Source organism: Cetorhinus maximus, chromosome 19 (assembly GCF_964194155.1).
Source record: "Cetorhinus maximus chromosome 19, sCetMax3.hap1.1, whole genome shotgun sequence".
In the NCBI taxonomy this organism is placed as follows: Eukaryota; Metazoa; Chordata; class Chondrichthyes; order Lamniformes; family Cetorhinidae; genus Cetorhinus; species Cetorhinus maximus.
In genome coordinates, this window is record NC_135897.1 from 46,136,640 (window position 1) to 46,153,731 (window position 17,092).

Here is a 17,092-nt window from a genome sequence, read left to right on the forward strand (position 1 = left end):
CCCGACTCCAGGAAAAGATGCAGAATCTGCTCCGGCTGCAGTCGATGGGGGTCGATGTCAAGGAGGAGCTCCAAGAGGTGAAGGGCCAGCAAGCCTCGCACTTTGCCTCGGAGGCCTCCAAGATCATCTTCCGTTCCAGAGTCCGCTCCGTGGAGCAGGATGAGACGTGCTCACGTTTCTTCTTCCAAAAGGTACACAGAGAGCGCTCTGTGATCAGCAGCCTGAAGGAAGAAGACGGCTCAGTAAAGTCATCACGGTCCGACATTCTGAGGATCAGCAAATCCTTTTATGCCGGTCTGTATGACGTGAAGCCCACGGACAGCACGGCCTCCCAGTCCTTCCTGTCCTCTATCACGGAGGTCTTAGACCACAGTACGCGGGAGAGCCTAGACAAACCGCTAACCCCTGACGAACTGACTAAGGCCCTCGAGTCCTTCGAAAAGAGTAAAACCCCCGGAAGCGACGGCCTGCCGGCGGAGTTGTATTCGGCTCTGTGGGACTTGATCGGCCCAGACCTGCTAGAAGTGTACGAGAGTATGCTCCTGGCCGGCAGCATGTCAGAATCCATGAGGAAAGGCATCATCACCCTCATCTACAAGCACAAGGGGGAAAGGGAGGAAATTAGAAATTGGCGACCCATTTCACTGTTGAATGTGGACTATAAGATTCTGTCCAAGGTCATCGCCAACCGGGTCAAATCCGCTCTGGAATTGGTGATTCACCCTGACCAGACCTGCTCTGTGCCAGGCAGGAAGATCTCTGACAGCCTGGCGCTGCTCAGGGATACGATTGCCTATGTACAGGACAGGGGTGTGGATACCTGCCTCATCAGCTTGGATCAGGAGAAGGCCTTTGACAGAATATCGCACACCTACATGGGAGATGTGCTCTCCAAAATGGGGTTTGGGGAGGGAATTCGAAATTGGATCCAACTGCTCTACACTAACATCAGTAGCGCAGTCTCAATCAATGGGTGGGAAACAGATAGCTTTCCGATTAAATCTGGAGTCAGGCAGGGCTGTCCTCTCTCGCCTGTCCTTTTCGTGTGCTGCATAGAACCCTTTGCCGAGTCCATCAGGAAGGATCCGGGTATAAGAGGAGTGACGATCCCAGGCAGTGGAGGCACTCAGGTAAAAGCCTCCCTGTACATGGACGACGTCGCCGTCTTCTGCTCGGATCCGCTGTCGGTGCGCAGACTGATGCACGTCTGCGACCAGTTCGAACTGGCCTCGGGAGCCAAGGTAAATCGTGGGAAGAGCGAGGCCATGTTCTTTGGGAACTGGGCTGACCGATCCTTTGTCCCCTTCACTGTCAGGGCTGACGGCCTGAAGGTGCTGGGGATATGGTTCGGAGGGACCGGGGTATGCGTTAGAAACTGGAAGGAGCGAGTGGCTATGGTGAAAAGGAAACTGGGCATGTGGGAGCGACGCTCCCTCTCCATTGCGGGTAAGAACCTGGTCATCAGGTGTGAGGTACTCTCGCTGTTGCTGTACGTGGCGCAGGTCTGGCCCATTCCACACTCCTGCGCGATGGCGATCACTCGAGCCATCTTCCGCTTTATCTGGAGGTCGAAAATGGATCGTGTCTGCAGGGACGCGATGTACAAGCCTCTAGATAAAGGGGGAAAAAACGTGCCCAACATCGCCCTCATACTGATGGCCACCTTTGTGTGTGGCTGCATCAAGCGGTGCGTAGACCCTCAGTACGCAAACACCAAGTGTCACTACGTGCTGAGGTTCTACCTGTCCCCGGTGTTGCGAAGGATGGGTCTGGCCACGCTGCCGCGGAACGCTCCAAGTAGTTGGACCGTGCCGTACCACCTGTCCCTGGTGGAAAAATTTATGCAGAAAAACACCTTTGACCACAAGTCCATCAGGCAGTGGTCAGCACGTAACGTCCTAGAGGCCCTGAGGGATAAGGAGAGGGTGGACCCTGTGGGATGGTTCCCCGAGCAGACTGTCAAAGTCATTTGGCAGAATGCCTCATCGCCAGAACTTTCCAACAAGCACCAAGACGTAGCTTGGCTGGTGGTGAGAAAGGCCCTCCCCGTCAGATCCTTCCTACACGCCAGGAGTCTCACCCCCTCTGCACGATGCCCTCGAGGTGGCTGTGGTGGGGAAGAGACCGTTGTTCACCTCCTTGTGGATTGTGCCTTTGCAAAGAAAGTCTGGAGAGAGATGCAGTGGTTGCTGTCGAGGTTCATCCCGAGCAGTTCTGTGACACAGGACTCTGTGCTCTACGGGCTGTTCCCAGGGACACACACCGAGACAAACATCGACTGCAGCTGGAGGATCATCAACTCGGTGAAAGACGCGCTTTGGTCTGCCCGAAACTTGTTGGTCTTCCAGCACAAAGAGTTGTCCCCGACCGATTGTTGCGGACTGGCACAATCCAAAGTCCAGGACTACGTGCTGAGGGACGCACTAAAGCTTGGGGCAGCTGCCGCAAAGGCGCAATGGGGAAGGGTCGCTGTCTAAGACCTTTCTACCACAGCGCACCGAGAGACTGGGAACTGTTTAGAGCCCCTCGGGCTGTACAGATCAAAATGAAAGGCTGTAAATGATTGTAATATTGTTTGTACTGATGCACCTGGTGATACATTTTGTAAAAGTTTAACCTGGATTGTACCCTTGTAATGTTGTTTTTGAAATGGTTTTGAATGTGATTGAAGATTTTTTATGAATAAAGTATATTTTTACAATAAAAAAAAAAATCAGGGAAAGCAATTCCCAAACCGTCCAGCAGAGTGACCTTGCCAACGGTATGATGTGAAGCAACCTCACAAGAGGGATCAGTGTCCTGTAAATACAGCCCCATGCTTCCACTACAACAGGATTGGACACTAGGGCAAACTGTGTAAGTCAAAACTCCAGAAACGCACAGAAGGCCCAAAAGTAACCCATGAGGTCAAGACCAATAACCCAAAGACACACAGCCATCCTTCTTGTGCGAGGTCAAAGATTGTACTTCCTCATTCTGGAATGCAGACATCTTTGTCAAAGGCCAGTGAACAAATTTTAAATTAGACTCAGGTGCCAGTACGACAGTCCTGTCGGACAAGGAACCATGGCTCAAAGACCTCCAGCTTCAAATGATGGGCGCTCCATTTTACGGGGCAGGAGGAATTTGACTTCCAGTCATTGGCATGACCCTGGAACCACTTGGGTACGGTGAAAAACAGATCTTTGAGCTGATGTACATCATCCGTAACGAACCTTTCTCTCTCCTGAGCAGAGTTGTATGCATAACCTTGATCTGCTCCAGACGGGGAGGATGTCAAGACAGCCACTGTCATTCGCCAACTAGATCTGCACGGTTCTGAGTACTCGAACACTAAAATGTATCCAGACTTGGACTTCAGCTCTGAACTTTCTCTCTTTGCAGAGCAGGTTGGTCCATTCTCATTGCAGGTCCCTGAAAATTCCCAGTGGTCAGAGCAGCCTTCTATTCACAAGATTACCACAACGCCTCCAATGAAAGTGGTACGAGAGAGTGATCAGCAGTCCAAGCAGGCTCTACCTCCAACTAAGATGATGGTCCAGCAGGTCAACACAGCAACCATTGTGCACACACTGCAGCTTCCAGCCAGTATGCTATGACCACAAGGGGTGCTGGAACCTGGTAGCAGTCTCCCACCATTGACAACATGTATAAAGAAAAGAAAGAAGCAACGTGGCAACGAGCACAATGTTTGTCCACCCCGCAAGAAACGAGTTAAGAGTAGCAGCAACCACTGATCAACGCAACAGCCGAACCGACCAAGTGCGGTTCAAGATGAAGCAATGGAAGAAAAGAATGAATGCGCACCCAAATGCCAGTCCAACCTCCAAGCCAACAGCAAGAACCAGAAACAACAAAGCCTAGCACTCCTCCGACAGAACGATGAATGAGCTATGGAAGGGTTATAAAGCCTCCAGACCAGCTGAATCTGTAAATTCAAGGATTTGAAGGGGGGAAGATGGAGTTATGAGAATGGCGCAATAGTGCTAATGCAGTAATAGCAATAATGTGGTAACAACAATATAAGTGCATGAGATTGATAACAATGTAAGACATTAAGTAAATTAGTGTAACTCCATTTACATTGGATAAAAACTTTGGAGTGAGGTATAGTATAAGGGTCTGGTACATACAGGGTTAATGTGGGACTGAGTACAATACCGCCCACACAGTGATGTAAGAAGGCACATGACCTAGGCCCAGGGGTCAGTGTAGTGTTGAGCAGAGACGTGAAAAGACCTAAGCATGGAGATAGCTCCTAGCCCATACCCTTTCTGTAGATAGTTCTAGTTGTTAATAAAGACTTACTACAGTTAACCAACTGAAGGCTACAAAGACTTCTTTAAGAGACACCATTCTGTAACTAACACTCTCCCATCAAGAACAACCCTTAAAATCCCCTCACTCACCAAATTTTGTGAATTGAATAAGCATTCTGTCAAAGGAGTATTCCATTGAATTGGATTTCATGCTGCTTACTTTGTGCATAAGCAAAAACTTCCTTATGTGTACTCAGCATGTCAATTCCCAAAAAATTTCAAATTTGTTTAAATGAATCACTTCTTGTTACCCTTTGCCCTCCTGCAAATCCACCGGAAGGAAATTTAGAAAAGGGACAGCCGTTCTTGTGGCAATAGTTAGGAGGGGTGGGGAGTCCTGGGGCTGGCCCGAGTACTCTGAAGAAGTTGAAACCTGGCACCACTTTGGTCAGCGGCAGAGTGGCCAGGTCACGCAGCACTTGGAAGTTGGGGCTGAAGCTTTCCAGCACCTAGAGGAACATGGTACTGCCTGTATTTTAGAGGGGGAGGACTCATAGGCTGGGATTTTCCGTGCCTGCTGGCATCAGGCGTACTCGGTGGCGGGAGCGGACAATATGGCGAGAAGGTCAAAAATCGGTTACAGAACATCGTGAAACCAGTTTGCAATCATCCGTTCTGCTCATCAATGGCGGGCTGCGTTTCCCACCATCGGACGTTGGGAGCCTCATTGTCATACATCTGCGTATCATTATAAGGCCAGTCCGCTGGACTCGTCCTCCCCACTGGATCGTCCACCCACGTCAGCGTGATCACATCCTGATGTGCTTCACAACAACATAGAAAACACTTGGCGGGCTACACCTTGAGGGAACTCGGGGGTGAGTACACAGTAACATTGCGGAGTGCTCGCCCGGGTCACCTGTTGGAAATCAAAGTTGAGGCGCATTGGTGGGTGGGGGGGAACGGCTGCCCTGCAGTTGTGGCGACTTGGGGGGGCTGGGGATGCCCTGCGGCTGAGGTGGTTGTTGGGGGGCTGGCTGGTGGAAAGGGCTGCCCTGCAGTTAAATGCAGTGCATAAGCTTTTGGGATGGGGATTGGGTGGGCGAGGTAAGCGGCCACGCATTAGGGACACCTTATATAAACCATTCCTCTGCAACTGAGACAGTTCAGGCGCAGCCATTGATATGATTGGAGTCGGGCCTCTAGATTATCTGCCCACTCAAGCAACTCAGAGGCACTGAAGTGCCAGCAAGTGCTCCAGAGCTTTTCACTCCTTGGGCACAGACTGCCCAGTAATGAGCCTTTTAGTGGACTGCAGAACAGTTGGATGACTGGACACATTGTACAATCTCCTTGCTAAAGCTGGCCATGGAGAAGCCACATGTGGAGGTGCTCACAGCCCCTTGAAATGTCATCATCCCGGTTTGGACCAGTCTCCCCCATGGTTTAAGCTAACAGTGCAGCCTTGCAGTGTGGGTTAGGAGAATGCCTGAGCTGAGAGCACAGCATGCAGTCCAATGGGCAAAGCTGCCGCCAATCAGTCGGGTGGAGTGGGGCGGAGGTGGGTGGGTTTTCGAGCAGCCATGCAGCGCACTAATCTCTGGCAATCCAAGTGGTGAATGGCACTCTCCAGGATGAGTTAAGGGGCCCTCAGACTTAACCAAGACAAGTTCTTAGTACACCCATGCTAACCCACGGATCTCTCTTTCATCCTGCAGAAGGGGTACATCAGGATCTTGGAGCCTGGTGATCTAGCTGTATGCCTCACAGCTTACAGAAAGCAAAGATGACAGAGAGGAGAACGACTGAGGCTCCTGGCTGTGCAGAGGGAGGAGCAGCAACCTCAGGAAGAAGGGCGGCTGGAGCTCCCACACACGCCACCCAAGAGTCACAGCGAGCCATCGCTGGTCGGCGCCTAGCTGGACCCAGGGTCTATAGACACCACCTTTCATTCCTGCAGATGACCGAGAACCAATGTTGCTGAAGACTGCGCAAGTCTAGGAAACTGGTCAGTCTCATCTGCCAGCTACTGCAGGATTTGGTGCCACGGGGACTTGGAGGGCATCTACTGCCAGTGGCCGTGAAAGTGACCACGGCATTCAAATTCTATGGAAGCGGCTCCTTTCAGGGCTCCACAAGTGACCTCTGTGGGATATCACAACCCTCTGCCTACAAATGCATCCATGAGGTCAGAGATGCCACCTTTGCGAACGCACAAAACTTTGTGCATTTCATCCAGGGCCAGGACAGCCAGAATGCAAGAGCGATTGGATTTGAACAGATCTCGGGTTTCCCACAGGTGCAGGGTGTGATCGACTGCACTCATGTGGTGCTCAGATCTCCGTTGCAACACGCATCAACCCAAAGGGATTCTATTCGCTGAATGTGTAGCAGGTCTGCACACGGTTTCCAGGGAGTATGCACAACGCCTACATCCTCAGTCGGTCAAGAATCCCTGACATCTTCTAGGTCCACAGAAGCTTCAGTGATGGCTCCTCGGGTACAAGGGCTACCCACAGAGGATGTGGCTGATGGCAACCATGCGGTGGCCTCAGACTGCAGCAGAGTAAAGGTATAATGAGGCTCATGCTGCAACTCGCAACTTGGTGGAGCAAACCATCGGGATGCTGAAAATGAGGTTCTGGTGCCTGGACAGGTCTGTTGGAGCCCTGCAGTATAACCCACAGAGGGTGTCACGCATCACTGTCACCTGCTGCACCCTTTACAACCCGGCGCTGCAATGGCGAGAGGAGCTGGCTGAAGAGGAGATGGTGGAGCTGGAGGTCTCCTCCAATGTGGAGGACGCCGATGGGGATGAGGGTGAGGGGGTCCTCGAAGGCAATGATGACGGAGATGAGGCCCTTGCACTGGCTAGGCGAGGAAGGCACGTCGGGAGGCCTTCATAACTGCTAGATTTGTGGAGGATGATGACGAGATGCAGTGAGGAGACACCATAGATCCTCACATCGCATCTATGAACATTTGACTCCAGTCTGGCTTATGGCAGTATGCATACCCTCTGTGATAATTTTCTTGTCATGGAGAGGAAGTGGAGGCCTTAATAGTCGCTCAGTTGCAGGAGGATGATGACGACATGCAGTGCAGTCACTCCATAGATCTTCACATAGCCTCTGAGAATGTCTGACTCCTGTCTGGCTGAGGGCAACTCGCTTGCACTCTGTGATCAGGGTCATATCATAGAGACACAGCCATAAAACTTTAAAAGCATCTGATCCTTTGTCCACCTTAAGCACCTGACCCCTTCAGGAGCACAGCGTCACTGGTTACAGATGCAGGTGTGATGGGAGCCAGCCCCAACTTAAAGTTACTGAGAGCACACAGAGAATGACGGAACTCTGTGACGCCTGCCCGCTACATTCTGGCAGCAATGACAAGCACCGTCAAGGTGCAGGCATCAGTAATGTGTCCAGAGAGTGTGAGGGTGGACCATCACTACAGCCTGAAGGCTGCATAAAGCACAGCGAAGAGGCCCTGGACTGAGACACCTGCCTTTATCTTGTGCAGAAAGGTTTCACATCTGAGTGACATGAACACTGCTCAGCAAAACAAGGAGCCATAGGCAGGGAGACATTCTTGGAAGCTTACTGACAATAGTGAACAATATGTACAAGTGATTAACACCTGTGCCCAGGCTGTGCAATTACATCACTTTAACTTTCCTAAACCTGCCACTATGTCTTGGTGCTCCCCACACATCCACAATGGAGGTGGAGGCAGCCTGCTGACTGCGACGCCCTGTCTGTGATGACCTTAGCGGGCGTCCTCTGGAGGACCGAGACCTGGAGGGCCCCGGCTTGCTTTCAGGGTCCTGCTGTGAGGCAGTGGCACCCTCCTCAACCTGTGGAGCTGGAGTTACTGAGGTCACAGGAAGAGGGGAGTTGGATGGGCTGGACATCCCGGATTCACCTGGATGGATGGCCCCAGGGGGTACACCTGCTGCTCCTCTTCCCTATGGGTGCTCAAGGGCCCCAGGCTGACTCCTTGAGGAGAGGGGTAGCTGGAGTGAGATTGGGCTGCCCCACACCTCTCTCACGTACACACTGATGGGGGCCAACTATGGCATCAGCGATTGAATTGAGCCCACACTGCAATGCAGGGGCGACATCCTGGACCAAGGTTTCCATGGCGGCTGCCATCCTACCAGTTTTGGCCTCGATGCGTTGGCATGCCGGCGCTATCACCTCAGCCTGAAGGCAGGTGGACTCCTCCATCGTGCCTTGCAATCTGAGGAGTGCAACGGACACCCCTTCCTGATCTTCCCGAGCTTGCCTTTGCAACTCCAGCAACTGAGGTTTGACCAAGTCCAGAGGCTCGTCATCTGAGTTGGACTCAGCAAATTTCTGGTCTCCGCAGTCCTCCGAGTGCTGGACACCTGGGAAGTCCCTGCCGCCGCCTGCTGTGGATTAGATAGTTTGATGTGCTCACCAGATTGTGATCACGAGGATATTCTGAAGCTAGGTCCCACTGAGGTGTGTCTCTCTGCGTTGGTGGAGAGTGTGGATGAATCCTGTGACAGGACTTCAAGGAGAATGCCTCAGATTCCTCTTCAGAGGTTTCTTCGGGGGTTGATTGGAGGCTGTGGGTCGTGGACTCCGTCAAATGTTTCCCAAATGTGCCTGCGGAAGCAGGGGGAGATAAGTAGCGCATGACAGTGGCCTATGAAACAGGACACATCACTCTCAGCTTGGTTGTCTGATGGATGTTGCACTGCTGGATCCCCACTTGGTACAGCACCGCCGACCTCACCGTCGGCACAGGATCAGTTCAGGTTGTGGCCGGCCAACTGGATGGCTCTGTTTTCAAAGTCCGTGAGGACCTTGATTTCAGACATTCCTCCACCGGTCTGTGACCTCTCCCTCTTGTTGTGTGCCAGCTTGTCCTGCATGAATAGAGATGGAGAAAGTGTAAGCAGAACACCTGCCAGGCCAGATGACAAGTATGCCTGGCATCTGGGTGGTGAGTGGTCACATGGATGGGATGAGGATGATGAAGGTGTGTGTGAGAGAATAAATGGTGATGTCCCTTGAACAGGCAGTGAGTGAGGGCCCTGTGGATGTGTGATGTGTTTGTGAGTGTGAGAGTTGAGAATGATGAGAAGAGTGACTTAACCTGGAAGAACGGGGGAGATCATTCATCCACTTGTGGCATTGGGTGGCTGTCCTCTTTTGAAGGGCGTTGGCGCCGACCACCGCTGCCACCATCTCCCAAGCCCGGTTGGTTATGTCACTGCCCATCATGCAGCCAGAGTGGGGGTAGAGGACATCATGGCGGGCCCTCACGGCATCCAAAAGGCGTTCCAGTGACACGTCACTAAACCTGGGGGCTGCTGTCTTTTTGCCTTTCGTGAACATCTTCCCTGCAGTAGTCCTGGGCTGGAAGCACTGAGATGTGTGCGTGCGGCTAGACTTTAAATATGGCGCCCGGCATGATGAAGCAGCGAGGTGATGGCGTGGTGGGTGAATGAGAGCCACCCGCCATGGAAACAGCATGTTTCCCGGGAATGCATAATTAATGCGGCAGGTTTGGGACAATATGGTGTGAAAAGCCGCCATTGTGGCCAATGGGTAAAATGTCATTAGAGATATATAATATAATCAGTCTTTACTGAGTGATTTGATTTTGTGGCGATTGCTAGTTTCTTATTGATAACTGTGAAAAAAGTGAGTGATCGGTTTTGTTCAAATTGCTGGTCCTTGGTTCGTACATCTGACTTGCTATACTCACTTCATAACAATCTAATGTGCGATCAAATCAGCATGGTTAACACTAACAAAAAATGATCATTTAGCTAATCAGACCAACACTACATATTGTTTTTGCGTCGTATTATAAATCTCTAACAGTTACTTTGATTTTAAATATTGGAGATGAATAATGGTTTATGACCCATAGTTAAGATGTGACTTGGACGAGATGCAAGGCTGAATTATATGAACATATGAGTGGATATAGGAGTGAATACAATATTTAAATCAAAGTATGGTTAAATTTGCACCTACACTCACTTTATCAAACTTAAGTCTACAGCTGAACTGTTATTTTTTTCATCAATAGTATGTTTTCCTCAATTCCTTACTTTTCTAACTGAAAGTGTGAATTATACCATTTAGGAGCTTAGTGGTGAACTTTTTGACTTGAAACTTATATTACTGCCACATATTTAAAACTCAGTTATAAATACTAGGAAGGAATTAATTGCTTACTTTCAGATAACATAGGGAACATCAGCTTTTCATAATCAGTGTCTTCAAACTTAATGTCAAAATATTTATGGGGGTTCTGCAGAAAGTCTGGTTCTGGCACATCGATGATTTTCTCCAAGTCTTCCATATGTAGGGAACTAAATGTTCCTGCAAAGACAATCCGACAAGTAAAAAAAATACAAAATATCTCTGAACATTCAACTGTTACAACAAAACAAATATTTTTCAGTTTTATTTATAAATACAGGAAATAATGTTACGCAGACTCTTTAAACACAGTAATTCTGCCAGTGCAAAATTAGGAAAACAATAAGAATATTTGGGAAATAAGTTGGAAATCAAGCCTAAAAAGTTGTTGAACAATTCTAAACTAAAGTCTTAATTAAAATTAGTAATAGGTTAGATTCTGGGTGGAATGTTCCGTGCCCGCTGGTGGCGTGAGCGGACAATATGGCGAGATCGGTTTCACAATGGTAGGAAGGCAGGTCGCAATTGTCCGCTCAGTCCACCTGCGGCGGGCCGCGTTTCCCACCATCGGTCATCGGGAACCTCATTGTAATACATCAGCTTATATCAGGCCATCCTGCCAGGCTCTTGCTCGGATCATCCATCCATGTCAGCGGGAAAGCACGCCGACGTGTTTCACAACAGCACAGAGGGGACATGCACTTGGCGGCCTTCACTTTGAGTGAACTGGAGGTGAGTGCACAGCAACATTCTGCAGAGGTCGCCAGGGTCACCTGTTGCTTTTCAGGCTTCAGGGGCGCCGGGGAGTCGGGGTTAAGTGCCGCCCTGTCTTGGAGGTGACTTGAGGGTGAGTAGGGGGCAAGTGCAGCCTTGCCGTTGAGGTAACTGGTGGCTGGGGTGGGGGTCGGGGGTGGGTCAAGGGCAACCCTGCCATTGAATATAGCACACAAGCATTCGGGGTGGGGGGGGTTAGGGTTGGCAAGAGAAGTGGCTATGCATTAGGGAAACCTGTAGAAAGTGACCATTCCTCTGCAACTGAGACAGTTCAGGCGCAGCCACATTTATATGATTGGGGTCAGGCTCCTAGCTTAACTGCCCACTCAAGCAATGCAGAGGTATCAAAGTGCCACCTGGTTTCCCAGAGCCCGCACCCTGCACTCCCCCCCACCAGTGGCCAGCACTCTCTGGGAAGCATTAAGGGGCCATAACACTTAACCAGGACAGGTTCTTAGTACACCCATGCTAACCACATATCTCTCTCTTTCATCCTACAGGAGAACTACATCAGGATCATGGAGCCTGGTGAACTAGCTGTATGCCTGATGGCCTACAGAGAGCAAAGAAGACTGAGTAGAGAGCAGCTTGCCACTTGGTGGAGCAGACGATCGGGATGCTGAAGATGCGATTCCGGTGCCTGGACCGGTCTGGTGGAGCCCTGCAATACAGTCTGCAGAGGGTGTCATACATTGTCACCGTCTGCTGCACCCTTTACAACCTGGTGCTCCAACAGGGAGATGAGCTGGCTAAAGGGATGGAAGAGCTGCACATCTCCTCCGATGAGGACGCCGACGTGAATGAGGCTGAGGAGGCCCTCGAAGGCGACGATGATGGGAATGACATCCTCACACTAGCTAGATGTGACAGGCACACTCGGGAAGCAATCATAGTTAGTGAACTTGTGGAGGATGATGACGACATGCAGTGAGGTGACTCCATAGTTCCTCACATCGCAATTGTGAACCTTTAACTCCAGTCTGGCTTACAGCAGCGCAAATACCCTCTATGAGAATGCTCCTGTCATGGAAAGACAGTGGAGGACCTAATAGTCATTCGATTGCAGGAGGATGATGACGACATACATTGAGGACACTCCATAAATCTTCACATAGCCTCTGAGAATGTCTGACTCCTGTCTTGCCGAGGGCAGCTTGCATGTGCTGCGTGATCAGGGTCATAGCAAAGAGAGACAGCCATGAAACTTTAGAAGTATTAGATGCTTTGTCCGACTTCAGCCCCTGACCCTTCTGGAGCTGGAGCACGACATCACTGGTCACAGATGCTGAAGAGATGGGGGCCAGCCACTCCTTAAAGGTACTGAGAGCAGACAAAGGGAATGAGAGAACTTGTTGGCGCCTACCTACTACATCTTGGCAGCAATGACAAGCACTACCAAGGTACAGGCATCAGTAATGTCTCCAGGGAGTGAGAGGCTGGACCATCACTGTGGTCTGAAGGCTGCACAGCGCACAGGGAAGAGGCCCTGGACTGAGACACCTGCCTTTTATCTTGTGCAGAAAGGTTTCACATCTGAGTGACAGGAACACTGCTCATCAGAACAAGGAGCCACAGGCAGGGAGACATTCTTAGGAGTTTATTGACAATAGTGAACAGTATGTACAAGTGATTAACATCTATGACCAGGCTGTGCAACTAATTCTCCTTAACTGTCCTAGCCCTGTCGCTACATCTTGGTGCTCCCTGGGCTTCCATAGCGGATGTGGAGGCAGCCTGCTGACTGTGACACCCTGTCTGATGACTTTGGCAGGCGTCCTCTGGAGGGCCGCAGCTTGGAGGGCCTCAGCCTGCTTTCAGGGTCCTGCTATGTGGCAGTGGCACCCTCCTCGGCCTGTGGAGCTAGAGCTGTTGAGGTCACAGGAAGAGGGGAGTCGGATGGGCTGGACACTCGGAGTCACCTGGGTGGATGGCCCCGGAGCGTGCACCTGCTGATCCTCCTCCCAATGGGTCCCCCAGGGCCCCTGGCTGACTCTGAGAGTGGAAGGGGCAGCTGGAGTGAGATCGAGCTGCCCAGCACCCCTCTCACGTACACACTGTTGGAGGCCAACTATGGCATCAGCGATGGAGTTGGGCCCACGCAGCACTGCAGGAGCAAAGTCTTGGACTAAGGTCCCCATGGCGACTGTCATCCGACCAGTGTTGACCTTGGTGCATTGGCATGCCAATGCTATCAGCCCAGCCTGAAGACAGACGGACTCCTCCATCGTGCCTTGCAATCTGAGGAGTGCAGCAGACATCCCTTCCTGATGTTCCCGAGCTTGCCTTTGCAGCTCCAGCAACTGTGACATGACCGAGTCCAGAGGCTCCTCATCTGACTCAGACTCAGCAAATTTCTGGCCTCCAGCAGTCGTCTCATCACTCACATCATGGTTGTCTGATGGATTTTGCACTGCTGGATCCCCACTTGGTAGAGCAGCGCCAACCTCACCATCAGCACAGGACAGGTCCAGATCATCGCCAGCCAGCTGAATGGCTCTGTTCTCAAAGTCCATGAGGACCTTGATTTCAGGCATTCTGTCACCAGTCTGTGACCTTTCTCTCTTGTTGTGTGCCAGCTTGTCCTGCATGGATAGTGTTGGAGAAAGTGTAAGGAGGACGCTTGCCAGGCCAGATGATAAATGTGCCTGGCCTGTGTGGGTGGTGCATGGTCCCATGAATGGGATGAAGACAATGATGGTGAATGTGAGAGGGTGAATGGTGACTTTCCTTGAACTGGCAGTGAGTGAGGGCCCTGTGGATGTGTGCTGGGTCTGTGACTGTGTGCGTTGAGAGTGATGAAAAGAGTAACTTACCCTGGTGAAACGGATGAGATCATTCATCCACTTGCGGCACTGGGTTGCTGTCCTCTTCTGAAGGGCGTTGGCGATGACCACCACTGCCATTGCCTCCCCAGTCAGAATGGTCAAGTTGCTGCCCATCCTGTGGCCAGAGCAGGGGTACAGGACATTGCGGTGGACCTCCATGGCATCCAGCAATCACTCGAGGGACCCATCATTAAACGGGGGTCTGCAGTCTTCTTGCCTTTGAGGGCCATGTCTCCCGGGCAGCAGTGGTGAGCTGGAAGCAATGAGCGCTGTGCTTGCCTTTAAACATGGCGCCCGGCATGATTCAACGGCAGGGTGATGGCGAGCGGGCGAATGAGGAGCCTGCCCGCTATGGAAGTGGTGTGTTTCCTCGGAGTGCATAATTAATGAGGCGAGCTCGCGATGGTACGGCATGAAAACCCGCCCCTGCCGTCAGCAGGCAGCATGCCATTTTGCTTGCCTGCTAGCAAATTTGGGAAAATTCCACCCTCTATTTAATAGAGAAACTGCAGCCACACAGCGTCAAATCAAATTCTAGTGAATTACATAAAAATGGAGGGCTGTTTCATTGTATGAAAATTATTTTTCACAATGTTTTAGTGGCAATTCAAAAGTTAAAATTTGAATAAATCAATTTTCTAGGTTGCAGTGCTTTATTGATGTGTGTTTTCCTGTCCCCTTCTCAGTGCTGCTCTTGTTAGTTTATGTAGTGGTTTAGAAGTAAATATTTCGATAACTACTTGAACTTTCAATAATTGGATACAATTGTGAAAATGAGAGGAAACACTTCTGTCCTATAGATTCTTCTGATTTCCCTGAAAATGCCAAATCTAATTTTACAGCAGTAGGTAATATATACCTCATCATGTGCAAGTGTAAGCTATGAATTTGGAGACGTAGCAATAACTTGTACCAACGGCATCAAAATCCCATTTATGAAACTAGTCTCCAAGTTTGCTACGTTAAGATTGTGCAGTTACAAATGGTAGAATTTCTTTATGTAATGAACTAATTAATACTCTATAAATGACTTTGTAATCGTAAATATCTATCCATTAATATTCTTGAATGAGCCAGTGCTTAGTTCTGAGTTACTATTATTGTTGACTTGTAAGAAAGCCTAATGGATCATTCCATAGTAAATGCAATATATGCAAGTAGAAGTTTATGTGTAGAGAGATTATTCTTACCAATAGGGTTCTGCATTTTGCCCCAAGCAGACAGCTGCGGTCTTGGTCTCTTTTGGATTCTGTTTTCTCTAAACCTGTTACCCAAAACTGTACTTTTCCAGATGTTAATCCTACAAGATAAATTTCAATATTACTTAAGAGATACTAAATTGTTAAGGCTTATATTTAGAAACTTTGGCCTGAATTTTACCTATGGTGGGCGCGTCCAATCGGCGGGCCTGTGAAGGGTCAGGAAAGGGACCACCCACCACGATCAGCCCCTGACCGTGATTTCACGCTGACTGGCCAATTAATGGCCAGCCAGCCTGAATTGCGTGCTGAAACGCTCAGCGCTGCCGGGCTGGGCTGGGGATGTGAAGAGGGCGGGTGATGATGTGAGTGAGTGATCTGGCATGAGTGACGCTGCGAGAAAGCTCCCGGAAGGCAGGCAGCTGCCTCATGGAGCTGGAGACCTGAAAAAGCTGAAATAAAGATTTTTAAAAGATGAAAAAACGTCTCCAGGCATCACAATCAATCACCCGAAAATATAGCTAATAAAAGTGCTGTCCACAGACATTTATTCTTATTTTATCTCATCATGGAAATTTCATCCCACCCGTGGATGAGGTTTGATGAACAATGCAAAGGCCGCCTGGCCTATTTGCTCGTCTGCCAACTGTGAAGTTGGACAGGCAATGAAAAATCGTTAATGGGCTTAATTGTCCTCTTAATTGTCAGCGGGCGCGCTTCTGACTTTTGTCTGCACCCCACCAAGCGAAATATCGCGCGAATGCACAATGACGTTGGGACACTCGCCCGACGTCTTCTCGCATGAGTTTACACCCGATTGGGTCGGGTGCACGTCCGCCCATGGGACATAAAATTCCGCCCTATGCATTTTTCCAATATTTCTGTAACTCATTTTAAAACAGCTATCCATTTAAGAACTTTTACTCCTACATCAAAATGTTTACTGTGGCCAGGATTTTTCGGACCCGCCAAAAGTCAATGGGCTCTTGGCTGGCCTGCCGCATTCCCCACAGCGAGTCCCGCCATAGTGGGGCTGAGAATCCCGGCGTACAGGTCAGATGTGGATTAAGAATGACATTGATAGTGCATCACTAAAAATGATTAAATGCATAACACCTTTAAATATGGTTTGGGGAAGTATCACACAGCTCATCAGAACAAGGAGCCATAGGCAGGGAGACATTTTTGGGAGTTTATTTACAATAGTTAACAGTGTGTACATGTGATTAACACCCGTGCCCAGGCTGTGCAACGAATTCTCCTTCACATTCCTAAACCTGCTGCTACGTCTTGGTGCTCCCCGGACATAAACAGCGGAGGTGGAGGCCTGCTGACTGTGACGCCCTGTCTGTGATCACTTTGGTGGGCGTCCCTTGGAGGGCCCCAGCCTGCTTTCAGGGTCCTGCTGTATGGCAGGGGCAAGCTCTTTGACCTGTGGAGCTGGAGCTGCTGAGGTCACAAGAAGAGGGGAGTCAGATGGGCTGGACACTCTCGGAGTCACCTGGATGGGTGGACCCAGAGTGGGCACCTGCTGATCCACATTCCTATGCGTGCACAGGGGTCCCTGGCTGACTCCTTGAGGAGAAGGGTAGCTGGAATGAGATCAAGCTACCCTCCTGCGTACACACCGTTGGAGGCCAACTATGGCACCAATGATGGAGTTGAGCCCGTGCAGCAGTGCAGGAGTAAATTCCTGGACCAAGGTCTCCATGGCAGCCACTATCCTACCAGGGTTGACCTCAATGCATTACAATGATGGCGCTATCACCACAGACTGAAGACGGATGGACTCCTCCATCATGCCTTGCAATCTGAGGAGTGCAGCGGACACCCCTTCCTGATGT

The 17,092-nt window shown here is 50.3% G+C and overlaps 1 protein-coding gene across 1 annotated transcript in view; it reads right to left on the reverse strand.

Moving 5' to 3' along the window:
• Positions 1-17,092, reverse strand: part of LOC144694186 (cilia- and flagella-associated protein 337-like) — a 104,137-nt gene that overhangs the window by 27,135 nt on the left and 59,910 nt on the right. Inside the window, exons 16-17 of the mRNA XM_078564542.1 lie at positions 15,240-15,349; positions 10,484-10,630 (exon numbers count right to left, since the gene is read on the reverse strand). Coding sequence (XP_078420668.1) covers positions 10,484-10,630; positions 15,240-15,349 — 257 coding nt within the window. The remainder of the gene's footprint in view (positions 1-10,483; positions 10,631-15,239; positions 15,350-17,092) is intronic.